The 13,798-nt window shown below is 41.1% G+C and overlaps 1 protein-coding gene across 1 annotated transcript in view; it reads left to right on the plus strand.

The window, feature by feature from the left end:
* rpe65a (retinoid isomerohydrolase RPE65 a) overlaps positions 1-13,798 on the plus strand; it is a 46,202-nt gene that overhangs the window by 380 nt on the left and 32,024 nt on the right. The window contains exons 2-3 of the mRNA XM_060925721.1: positions 7,453-7,535; positions 11,450-11,600. Of these exons, the coding sequence (XP_060781704.1) occupies positions 7,453-7,535; positions 11,450-11,600 (234 nt within the window). The remainder of the gene's footprint in view (positions 1-7,452; positions 7,536-11,449; positions 11,601-13,798) is intronic.

Below are 13,798 nucleotides of genomic sequence, written 5' to 3' on the forward strand. Positions count from 1 at the left end.
TCCTGTGGTTTGGGCGCGAAAACCCAATTCTACACAAGCCAACACGATCGCACTAGAAAGCATGGTCAAGCTGCATCGGTTGACTAGGGTAAGATGTCGAGCCGCTATCCATACACTGCCGGATAAAGCTGATTTGGCCTAATCATTGTCCGACATCTCAACAGCTCGCAACATGAGTTGAAAGAATGATGCAAAGACCGCGTTATTTTCTCAAATGTATTCAATGTCTCATCTCATCTCATTATCTCTAGCCGCTTTATCCTTCTACAGGGTCGCAGGCAAGCTGGAGCCTATCCCAGCTGACTACGGGCGAAAGGCGGGGTACACCCTGGACAAGTCGCCAGGTCATCACAGGGCTGACACATAGACACAGACAACCATTCACACTCACATTCACACCTACGGTCAATTTAGAGTCACCAGTTAACCTAACCTGCATGTCTTTGGACTGTGGGGGAAACCGGAGCACCCGGAGGAAACCCACGCGGACACGGGGAGAACATGCAAACTCCACACAGAAAGGCCCTCGCCGGACCCGGGGTTCGAACCCAGGACCTTCTTGCTGTGAGGCGACAGCGCTAACCACTACACCACCGTGCCGCCTGTATTCAATGTATTTTTTCATTTACAAACCTGCGGGTATGTACTCAGGCTACCAGTCAGTGTGTGACCCCCTGTTTGAAAAATCCTAGCAATGCCCCTGCTCCTGAGTTGACTCTTTTGGCTCTCGAAGGACTTTTATAATAGAAAGCTTGAAATACGGTATTATTTTCTTACGCACACCATGTTGCACATTTAGAAATGCAATAAGCGTCTCCATGTTAGTGTTGTTGTGCTGCTGTGGTTGTGCTTCGTTAAGAAGACTCGTTTTCATTTTATCTTGATAACTGATCCCAGCATTGATGAATACAGTACATCTTTAAACACCAGTGAACTCTGACCATCCCCATCAAGAATCGGGGCTCGATGGCTTGCGTGTGTGTAAGCTTACAATCTCATCTCATCTCATTATCTCTAGCCGCTTTATCCTGTTCTACAGGGTCGTAGGCAAGCTGGAGCCTACCCCAGCTGACTACGGGCGAAAGGCGGGGTACACCCTGGACAAGTCACCAGGTCATCACAGGGCTGACACAAAGACACAGACAACCATTCACACTCACATTCACACCTACGGTCAATTTAGAGTCACCAGTTAACCTAACCTGCATGTCTTTGGACTGTGGGGGAAACCGGAGCACCCGGAGGAAACCCATGCAGACACGGGGAGAACATGCAAACTCCGCACAGAAAGGCCCTCGCCGGCCACGGGGCTCGAACCCGGACCTTCTTGCTGTGAGCCGACAGCGCTAACCACTACACCACCGTGCCGCCAAGCTTACAATCATAAAATAAATTCATTCATGTTATTGAACAGGTTAAAGCAACACAATAAAGCCAAGTTAAACACTTTATCACTGTATTTTACTGATAGGATTGTTGTCATTAATTTTAGTTTTCTTTGAAATATTACCTGAAGACTAATCTGATATTCTTTTCTGCTTGCCAAATTTCCAAGTTTCCTCGATTGGCTAGTCTACTGGCCACTTTATAAGGGACACCCATACATACACCTCCTGTTTGATACAGTTATCTACTCAACCAATCCCTTGACAGCAGCACAATGCATAAAATCATGCAGATACAAATCAAGAGCTTCGGGTAATGTTCATTTTGGGTAATGTTCACTTCAAACATTGGCAGCACAGTGCTGTAGTGGTTAACACTTGTCTCACAGCAAGAAGGTTCTGCGTTCGAGCCCAGTGGCCGACAAGGGCCTTTCTGTGTGGAGTTTGCATGTTCTCCCGTGTCCGCGTGGGTTTCCTCCGGGTGCTCTGGTTTCTCCCACAGTCCAAAGACATGCAGTTAGGTTAACATGGGGCAGCCTTGGGCTGAAGTGCCCTTGAGCAAGGTACCTAACCCCTAACTGCTCCCCGGGTGCTGTAGTATGGCTGCCCACTGCTGTGTGTGTGTGTGTGTGTGTGTGTGTGTGTGTGTGTGTGTGTGTGTGTGTGTGTGTGTGTGTTCACTGCTTCACATAGGTTAAATGCAGAGGATGAATTTCACGGTGCTTGAGTGTGCATGTGACAAATAAAGGCTTCTTCTTCTTCTTCTTCAGAATGGGAAAAATTGTGATCTCAAAGTGTGACTTTCTTTCACTGTGGCATGGGTGTTGGTTTGAGGGCAATTCCATGTAAATGTCAACCTCACCATGCAAAAATAAAGCAACATGTAATACATCAAAACCACTCCCAGAGATGTCACCTAGGCCTGTATTTTACAGATGTGAATAAGTTGAACCAATTTGTAACCAACCTAATATGTCACTGTCAGTCTTTCTTTCTTATAATGTAAAACCCAAGCTAAAATCAACTTTGATCATGTACAATTCTATATTATTGCCACAAGCCACAGAAATGTATGCTAAAATCCACAAAACAACAAAACAATAGCCATCCTAAATATTATTTAAGAACTTTGATAGTTTTAGCTGATATTTAGAGAGTTTTTCAAAGGGTTATGGTGGTTAAATTGCTGATTTTCTAAACATATGCCATGTCTATTTCAGACGTGTCACATCCATAACGGAATTTCGTCACATCCATAACGCTGACTTTTCCTTCCGAAACTCTGCATGAAATACAAAATATTTTAAACAAAGATTTTTTAATATTCACCTTGGACCTCTCTATCAAATGGATATCTCCATTTCGACATTAGGTTTACAATTTCACAGAGTTTGATAAAAATGTACAGTCACCCAAGAAAAGTGATACTTTTTCTGTCACATCCATAACGCATCTTTTATTGGCATTTTCTGGCATGCCCTAGATGTACTATGGGAATTGTTCTTGTTCTATCACTTCTCCAGTATGGTACAGCCTTAAAATATGCAACACCTGTTTAAATACTGGGAGACAATAAAACATGCACTGGGTCATTTGTTGCCATTTTGAGTTCAAGTGTCACGTCCATAACGCTGGAATTGCTCTTGAGCCAGATGGACTGGTTTGAGTATTTCAGAAACTGCTGATCTCCTGGGGTTTTCACACACAACAGTCTCTAGAGTTTACACAGAATGGTGTGAAAAACAAAGAAACATTGAGTTGAGTGAGTGACAGTTCTGTCGGTGGAAAGAAAACGCCTTGTTGATAAGAGAGGTCAGAGGAAAATGGCCAGATTGGGTCGAGCTTTTTTGCCAGGAAGGATATAGTAACTCACAGCAATTCTTTACAACCGTGGTGAGCAGAAAAGCATCTCAGCATGCAACAGCAGAAGAACACATTGGGTTCCACTCTTACAGCCAAGAACAGGAATCTTAGAATCAAGAACAAGTTCTTATTAAAGTAACCGGTCAGTGTAGGTCTTACACTTCCTCAATAAATGTACTCAAATATCCTAAATATATTTTACATTATTTAATCCAAAATATGGCCAGCATGGTGTTGTAGTGTTGCCAGGAGTGTAGCTCCAGTTTGATCCTCCGCTTTGGTTACTGTATGTATGGAGTCTCCTTTGTTCTTCTTGTGTCTGTGTTGGTTTCCTCCGGGTTCTCCGGTTTCCTTCCACCTCTCAAAAACATGCCATTGGTAGATTGGTAAAGATAAATCACCCTTAGGTGTGAATGTGTGCCTGCACTGTGCTCTGAAATGGACTGGTGTCCCATCCACAGTGAATTCTTTCGCCTTGTGCTCAGTGTTCCTGGGATAAGCTCTGACCTAGACCAGGAGAAAGTGGATAATCTAGATGAATGAATGCATTTAATATATACACTACCGTTCAAAAGTTTGGGGTCACTTTGAAATGTCCTTATTTTTGAAAGAAAAGCACTGTTCTTTTCAATGAAGATCACTTTAAACTAATCAGAAATCCACTCTATACATTGCTAATGTGGTAAATGACTATTCTAGCTGCAAATGTGTGGTTTTTGGTGCAATATCTCCATAGGTGTATAGAGGCCCATTTCCAGCAACTCTCACTCCAGTGTTCTAATGGTACAATGTGTTTGCTCATTGCCTCAGAAGGCTAATGGATGATTAGAAAACCCTTGTACAATCATGTTAGCACAGCTGAAAACAGTTTAGCTCTTTAGAGAAGCTATAAAACTGACCTTCCTTTGAGCAGATTGAGTTTCTGGAGCATCACATTTGTGGGGTCGATTAAATGCTCAAAATGGCCAGAAAAATGTCTTGACTATATTTTCTATTCATTTTACAACTTATGGTGGTAAATAAAAGTGTGACTTTTCATGGAAAAAACAAAATTGTTTGGGTGACCCCAAACTTTTGAACGGTAGTGTAAATATATTCAGCCACCACATGGGGTCAAATCACTTGAACAAACAGCTCAGATGTTGAAATGAAGTGCAAACAGATCATGCTGAAATCAAGTCAAGTCAGGTTCATTTGTATAGCGCTTTTAACAATAGACATTGTCACAAAGCAGCTTTACAGAAAATTAAAGACTTTAAACATCAGCTAATTTTCTCCCTAATTTATCCCCAATGAGCAAGCCTGTGGTGATGGTGACAAGGAAAAACTTTCTCAGATGACATGAGGAAGAAACCTTGAGAGGAACCAGACTCAAAAGGGAACCCATCCTTATCTGGGTGATAACAGATAGCATGATTATAAATAACTCACTTCTGTAAATGCAGCCTGTAGAGTCACAAAGTATAACTGTGTAACCAGGAAATTCATTATAGTTTTTAGCATGAAGTCTGTTTTGTTGACATTGTCAACTGTTCGTTGATGGAGACTTGAATGCAAAACTGTACATGACAATTGCAGTCCTAAAGTTATCATGGCAATTGTAGTCCTCAGGCATCACAGCAAAACTGTAAGTGTCCAGAGCCGTCTTCTAAGTGTATCTTTCGGCTGTCCATATGAGGTTGTCCTCCACAGGAATGACAGCCAAAAACAGGGCATGAGGATGGATCAGGCAGGTCCAAGGAGTAGAAGAGGTCAGCATCACTGGTGTCTCAGGATCAACATGTAATTCAACAGAGAGAGACAGACAGAGGGAGAGACGGGGGAGACACAGGTTGTTAGGTATGCCCAGTGTCACCTAATGGTTAAGAACAGGATACATTTTGAGCTGAGTGCAAGCAGGGACTCCGGCAAGACTAACTATAAGCATAAATAAAAGGGAGAGCCAGAAGGTAACACAGACACGAGAGAGCCCTGGGACATAAAGCACCAGCCACTACACCATCAGCAAACGTGAGTGAACATGTGCAGGGGCCGACAGCATCCATACATTCCAGTTTACCAGAACAATCTACAGTGGTATGCAAAAGTTTGGGCACCCCTAGTCAAAATTGCTGTTACTGTGAACAGTTAAGCAAGTTGAAGATGAAATGATCTCCAAAAGGCATAAAGTTAAAGATGACTCATTCCCTTTATATTTTAAGCAAAAACAATTTTTTTTAATTTTCATCTTTTACATTTTCAAAATGAAAAAAAAGGAAAAAGGCCTGAAACAAAAGTTTGGGCACCCTGCATGGTTAGTACCTAGTAACACCCCCTTTGGCAAGTATCACAGCTTGTAAACACTTTTTGTAGCCAGCTAACAATCTTTCAGTTCTTACCTGGGGGATTTTCACACATTCGTCCTTGCAAAAGGCTTCCAGTTCTACAAGTTTCTTGAGCTGTCTTGCATGCACTGCTCTTTTGAGATCTATCCACAGATTTTCAATGATGTTTAGGTCAGGGGACTGTGAGGGCCAGGGCAAAACCTTCAGCTTGTGCCTCTTGAGGTATTCCACTGTAGATTTTGAGGTGTGTTTTGGATCATCGTCTTATTGTAGGACCCATCCTCTTTTTAACTTAAACTTTTTTACAGATGGTGTGATGTTTGCTTCCAGAATTTGCTGGTATTTATTCGAATCCATGCTTCCCTCGACCAATGAAATGTGCCCTGTGCCACTGGCTGTAACACAACCCCAAAGTATGATCAATCCACACCCATGCTTCAGAGTTGGAGAGGTGTTCTTTTCCTGGAATTTGGCACCCTTTTGTTTCCAAACATACCTTTGCACATTGTGGCCAAAAAGTTCTATTTTGATTTCATCAGTCCACAGGACTTGTTTCCAAAATGCATCAGGCTTATTTAGATGTTCATTTGCAAACTTCAGACGCTGAATTTTGTGGCTAGGACGCAGGAACGGTTTTCTTCTGATGACTCTTCCATGAAGGTCATATTTGTTCAGGTGTCGCTGCATAGTAGAGCAGTGCACCACCACTCCAGGGTCTGCTAAATCTTTCTGAAGGTCTTTTGCAGTCAAACAGGGGTTTTTATTTGCCTTTCTAGCAATCCAACGAGCAGTTCTTTCAGAAAGTTTTCTTCATCTTCCAGACCTCACCTTGATCTCCACAGTTTCTGTTAACTGCCATTTCTTAATAACATTACAATCTGAGGAAACAGCTACCTGAAAACACTTTGCTACGTTCTTGTAGCCTTCTCCTGCTTTGTGAGCATCAATTATTTTATTATTCAGAATGCAAGGGAGTTGCTTAGAGGAGCCCATGGCTGTTGATTTTAGGGAGAAGTTTGAGGAGTCAGAGAATTTATACAGCTTTGAAATCTGCATCATCTGACCTTTCCTAATGAAGAATTTGAACAAGCCACAGCTCAATAAGCTAATTAAGGTCTGGAACCTTGGTAAAAGTTACCTGAGAACTCAAATGTATTGGGGTGCCCAAACTTTCGCATGGTGTTCCTTTTCTTTTTTCACTCTCCAATTGTACAAAACAAAAATAATACACAAATCTTGCAGAAAATGCTTAAAAGAAATGTCTTGTCTTTACCTTTATGCCTTTTGGTGATCAGTTCATCTTCTGCTCACTTAACTATTCACAGTAACAGACATTTTCAGCAAGGGTGCCCAAACGTTTGCATGCCACTGTATGTTTGAGGACCCTCCAGATCTACTCCTTTACCTAATAAAATTATTAATGGGGCTTTGTAAGAAAAGCCTCTGCCCCCTGATGTAGCCTTCACTATATGAGGTACCAGCAAATAGCCTGCACCTTTTGATCTAAGTAGGCATGGCGGGTCATAAAGAACCAGAAGTTCGCTCCGGTACTGTGGTGGGAGACCATTCAGTGCTTTAAAGGTCAATAGTAGTATTTTATAATCAATACGAAATCTAAAAGGAAGTTTTCCAGATATTTAATTCACATGACTCAGTGTCTTGTTACTGAATAATTAGTTATGACATGTAGGCTACATGTTATTAGATGTTATTTCATTTTTTTTAAACATCCTGACTTGGACATCGGCTCATTTACCATTTAACAAAGTTCAGTTCATTGCGATCTATAATTTGAGCAAATCTTCAAAGCTAATAATAAGCAGAAAGTAGTGCGGGGTTGGTAAAATAAAAATTGATATGTTAAATGCTTCACCTTTTAGCTTTGAACATCCTGCTGGAGACTATAAGAAGATCTTTGAGACTGTGGAGGAGCTCAGTGAACCGCTTCCAGCGACAGTCACTGGTATGTTCAGCTTTTACTTTCTATATATGCCTTTTTATTATTATTATTATTATTATTATTATTATTATATGCAGTTTTGTGTTTCATGTATGCAGTTAGTGATTTTAAAAGCATTTCTATATCTGTAATAATAATATCATTCAAAGATACCATCGAAAAATGTCAATCACAATCTCATCTCATTATCTCTAGCCGCTTTATCCTTCTACAGGGTCGCAGGCAAGCTGGAGCCTATCCCAGCTGACTACGGGCGAAAGGCGGGGTACACCCTGGACAAGTCGCCAGGTCATCACAGGGCTGACACACAGACACAGACAACCATTCACACTCACATTCACACCTACGGTCAATTTAGAGTCACCAGTTAACCTAACCTGCATGTCTTTGGGGGAAACCGGAGCACCCGGAGGAAACCCACGCGGACACGGGGAGAACATGCAAACTCCGCACAGAAAGGCCCTCGCCGGCCACGGGGCTCGAACCCGGACCTTCTTGCTGTGAGGCAACAGCGCTAACCACTACACCACCGTGCCGCCGTCAATCACAATATTTCAGGATTTTTTTTTAATTATTATTATTTGGCCCCACTTTACCATCTGGAGAGGTACTGTCAGGTGAAGAGTGTGTTAAAGATCTTGAAGTCTACGTCGACCAAAATCTCAGCTGGAGAGCCCATATCAATATCATGGCAGCTGAAGCCAGCAAAAAAAAAAAAAAGCCAGTTGAGTCTTGAGAACCTTCTCATGTCAGGACAAGGACACAATGATGCTCTTATACAAGTCATATGTAAGATCCATCGTGGAGTATTGCTGTCCATTGTGGTCGCCACATCTTCAATGTGATATCATCAAGGTTGAGAGCATACAAAGATCCTTCACAAAAAAAAAATCAATGGTCTTCGAACTATTAAACAGCCTCGTCTTCTTAATTGGCAACCCATGATGTTGGGAAATTGTTCGTCTTGGCTGTAAACATTACAAACCATCTCTTTAACCAGGACTTAAAGCAAAAATGTGAGGCCATGTTTTGCTCCAGGAAGTTGATGAGTGAGACTCTTTCATTAATTTCAATAATCTTGGCTTTTCTTTCGATGTTATTTTTCACTATAAAAAAAAATTGAGTTAATTGAAACTCATATAGTAAGTCAGCACAATGAGGTCATCAAGTTGCATTGTAGTAACTCACCCATGATGAGTGAACTTAACATTTTAAGGCAACCAGGTTACTCATTTTTTTAAGTTAAAACAACAAATAATTTAATTAAATTACAGCATTAATTTAACTTTTAGCGGCACAGTGGTATAGTGGTTAGCGCTGTCGCCTCACAGCAAGAAGGTCCGGGTTTGAGCCCCGTGGCCGGCGAGGGCCTTTCTGTGTGGAGTTTGCATGTTCTCCCCGTGTCCGCGTGGGTTTCCTCCGGGTGCTCCGGTTTCCCCCACAGTCCAAAGACATGCAGGTTAGGTTAACTGGTGACTCTAAATTGACCGTAGGTGTGAATGTGAGTGTGAATGGTTGTCTGTGTCTATGTGTCAGCCCTGTGATGACCTGGCGACTTGTCCAGGGTGTACCCTGCCTTTCGCCCGTAGTCAGCTGGGATAGGCTCCAGCTTGCCTGCGACCCTGTAGAACAGGATAAAGCGGCTAGAGATAATGAGATGAATGAATTTAACTTTTATGACTATTGTGATGGGGGTGGTGCAATGGTTAGCACGTCACCTGACCTTAAGAAGATTCTTGGTTTGAACCTCATGGCCAATTGGAGCCTTTCTGTGTGGAGTTTACATGTTCTCATCAAGCCTATGCAGGTTGCCTCCAGGTCTCTGGTTTCCTCCTGCAGTCCAAAAACATGTAGATTTGGTCAACTGGCTATTCTAAATTACCCATAGGTGTGAATGTGAGCATGAATGGTTGTTCAGCTCTGTGTTAACCCTGAGATAGTTTGGTGGCCTGTCTAGGGTGAACCCCACCTCTCACCCAAAGTCAGCAGGGATTGGATCCAGTTTCCCTGTGACTCTGATGGATACAGTAAGTGGTATTCTTTGTGTGCAACTATGTGACAAAATAGTGTGATGTATACATCCGTCACCATGTTGGATGATCTCCAAATCCAAAATGCCATCTCGTGTGAACAATAACTGTGATGCATCTCTAACTTTCTCAAAATGTTATGATTCTCTGGAGTCCTCTGCCAAGTCAAGATTCAGAGATGATCAATGCTACAGTGGTGTATGATCAATGCTTCACCATGATCAATGCTACAGTGGTGCTTGAAAGTTTGTAAACCCTTTAGAATTTTCTACATTTCTGCATAAATATGACCTAAAACATTATCAGATTTTCACACAAGTCCTGAAAGTACATAAAGAGAACCCAGTTAAACAAATGAGACAAAAATATTATACTTGGTCTTTATTTATTGAGGAAAATGATCCAATATTACATATCTGTGAGTAGCAAAAGTATGTGAACCTTTGCTTTCAGTATCTGGTGTGACCCCCTTGTGCAGCAATAACTGCAACTAAACGTTTCCAGTAACTGTTGATCAGTCCTGCACATCAGCTTGGAGGAATTTTAGCCCATTCTTCTGTATAGAACAGCTTCAACTCTGGGATGTTGGTGGGTTTCCTCACATGAACTGCTCGCTTCAGGTCCTTCCACAACATTTCGATTGGATTAAGGTCAGGACTTTGACTTGGCCATTCCAAAACATTAACTTTATTCTTCTTTAACCATTCTTTGGTAGAACGACTTGTGTGCTTAGGGTCGTTGTCTTGCTGCATGACCCACCTTCTCTTGAGATTCAGTTCATGGACAGATGTCCTGACATTTTCCTTTAGAATTCACTGGTATAATTCAGAATTCATTGTTCCATCAATGATGGCAAGTCATCCTGGCCCAGATGCAGCAAAACAGCCCCAAACCATGATACTACCACCACCATGTTTCACAGATGGGTTAAGGTTCTTATGCTGGAATGCAGTGTTTTCCTTTCTCCAAACATAACGCTTCTCATTTAAACCAAAAAGTTCTATTTTGGTCTCATCTGTCCACAAAACATTTTTCCAATAGCCTTCTGGCTTGTCCACGTGATCTTGAGCAAACTGCAGCAAACGAGCAGCAATGTTCTTTTTGGAGAGCAGTGGCTTTCTCCTTGCAACCCTGCCATGCACACCATTGTTGTTCAGTGTTCTCCTGATGGTGGACTCATGAACATTAGCCAATGTGAAAGAGGCCTTCAGTTGCTTAGAAGTTACCCTGGGGTCCTTTGTGACCTCGCCGACTATTACACGCCTTGCTCTTGGAGTGATCTTTGTTGGTCGCCCACTCCTGGGAAGGGTAACAATGGTCTTGAATTTCCTCCATTTGTACACAATCTGTCTGACTGTGGATTGGTGGAGTCCAAACTCTTTAGAGATGCTTTTGCAACCTTTTCCAGCCTGATGAGCATCAACAGCACTTTTTCTGAGGTCCTCAGAAATCTCCTTTGTTCGTGCCATGATACACTTCCACAAACATGTGTTGTGAAGATCAGACTTTGATAGATCCCTGTTCTTTAAATAAAACAGGGTGCCCACTCACACCTGATTGTCATCCCATTGATTGAAAACACCTGACTCTAATTTCACCTTCAAATTAACTGCTAATCCTAGAGGTTAACATACTTTTGCCACTCACAGATATGTAATATTGGATCATTTTCCTCAATAAATAAATGACCAAGTATAATATTTTTGTCTCATTTGTTTAACTGGGTTCTCTTTATCTACTTTCAGGACTTGTGTGAAAATCTGATGATGTTTTCGGTCATATTTATGCAGAAATACAGAAAATTCTAAAGGGTTCACAAACTTTCTGTTTCATGAGGTCTAAAGTGCTCTATCAGCTTATTACTCAGTATAATATGACACTTTTTAGGTCGAATCCCGTCATTTATAAGAGGAAGTCTGCTCCGTCTGGGTCCAGGCCTGTTTGAAGTTGGATCTGAGCCCTTCTATCATCTGTTCGATGGCCAAGCCATGATGCACAAGTTTGATTTCAGCAATGGTCAGGTCACTTATTTACGCAAGTAGGTTTACAATCTTCTACAGAAGGATTTACTTCCAAACATCTGTCTACAGATGTTTAGTGACAAACATTTTTGAAACATCTGTTTATCTTAACACTCACTTTACCAGGAAAACTCAAAAGACTCATTCATATACACCTTTTTAGTTTTTATGGTTTATATTACTTTGGCATAATAATGAAGACGTTAACATGCTGAAATAACAAATAAGGAATTATACTGTATTGCAATGGAGAAATTCATAACAATATTCCTGATGAGGAAAAAGCATTGGGAATTTGAATTATAATCAGACACAAAATATTGTGAATTATAAGGACTCTTGGTAAGTGATAACAGGAACTTGATTTGTGGATGATCCACAACATTATATATAAATAGATAACTATAAATGAAGAAAAAAAAAACAATGATGTGTCAATAATTAATAATGAAAAAAATGTAATAGTTGACAAATTGCTGTGGTTTGTCCAATTAATCACTTAATTAGCTTTGGGGTGATGATAGTAACTCCACATCACCCTGCTGCTGATTATTTTCCTAGAACAGCATGACCCGATGTGTTTTATTCCTTACATATTGACCATAATATGTAGAACTATGCATATATACATTTATACACCATAAAATTAAAAACACTGACAGGTGAAGAAGTGAATATCATTGATTATCTCATTACAATGGCACCTGTCAAGGGGTGGGATAAATTAGGCAGCAAGAGAACAGTCAGTTTTTGAAGTAGATGTGTTGGAAGCAGGAAAAATGGGCAAGTGTAAGGATCTGAGCAACTTTGACAAGGGCCAAATTGTGATGGTGAGATTACTGGGTCTGAATGCAAACTGCTGAAAAAGTTAATGTTGGCTAAAACAGACAGGTGTCAGCATTAACTTTTTCAGCAGTTTGTGCTACAGTAGCTCTTCTGTGGGACTGGACCATATGGGCTAGCCTTCATGCCCCATGTGAATCAATGAGCCTTGACACCCATGACCCTGTCACCAGTTCACCAGTTGTCCTTCAGATCCTTGAACCACTTTTGGTAGATACTAACCACTGCATACCGGGAACACCCCACAAGATGTGCTGTTTTGAAGATACTCAGATCCAGTCATCTCGCCATCACAATTTGGCCCTTGTCAAAGGCACTCAGATCCTTACACTCGCCCATTTTTCCTGCTTCCAACACATCAACTTCAAGAACTGACTGTTCTCTTGCTGCCTTACACGGCCTGTTCTATAATTGCGGGTACATTTCAAGTGCCGACTCTGTTAGTCATCATCAACTCTGTTGTCATTGAACTGGCCAATCCATTAACAGAATTGATGAAAACAGACTTGACATTTTCCACCATTTGGTGTCTTAATGCCACATGCTAATGTTGGTTAAAACAGAAAGCTGCATTAACTTTTTCAGCAGTTTGTACTTCAGTAGCTCTTCTGTGGGATTGGACCATATGGGCTAGCCTTCGTGCCTTGTGTGAATCAGTGAGCTTTGACACCCATGACCCTGTCACCAGTTCATCAACTTCAACATCAACTTCATTAACTGATTGTTCTCTTGCTGCCTTACATGGCCCATTCTATAATTGCAGGTACATTTCAAGTATTGACTGTTATTCATCGTCAACTCTGTTGCCGTTGAACTGGCCAATCCATTAACAGAATTGATGAAAACAGACTTGACATGTTCCACCATTTTGTGTCTTAATTCAACATTGCTAACCTCAAACTACCCACCACACGGCATGTATGAAAACAGAATGTTATGGATTCTAATCATATTATTGTTTTTTTTTAATGAGTGAGAGATTCACTCCGATATCACAATAACAGAGTTAACGAATGATTAATCTACTGTTGGTGTAAAATCCTCAACATTTTGTTCAAATTAATGAGAGAAGAAATGTAACACGCCTCACTGCCTTTCTGAAGTTTCCCGCCAGAGAAAGTGACATCGCTCAGTGCAGGAGTTATGCGTGTTATTAAAAGTCTTTGTGGATTTTATGCGGTTTTATAACAGAGTTAACAGAGTTGACAAGAACATTGGGACAGATAAAAAAAAAAAACACTGAAATTCCGCATAATACAAAAAATTGAATTTCTATGCAATTGATTTTACAACCCCGATTCCAAAAAAGTTGGGACAAAGTACAAATTGTAAATAAAAACGGAATGCAATGATGTGGAAGTTTCAAAATTCC

The sequence above is a fragment of the Neoarius graeffei genome, chromosome 1, assembly GCF_027579695.1.
Source record: "Neoarius graeffei isolate fNeoGra1 chromosome 1, fNeoGra1.pri, whole genome shotgun sequence".
NCBI lineage: Eukaryota > Metazoa > Chordata > Actinopteri > Siluriformes > Ariidae > Neoarius > Neoarius graeffei.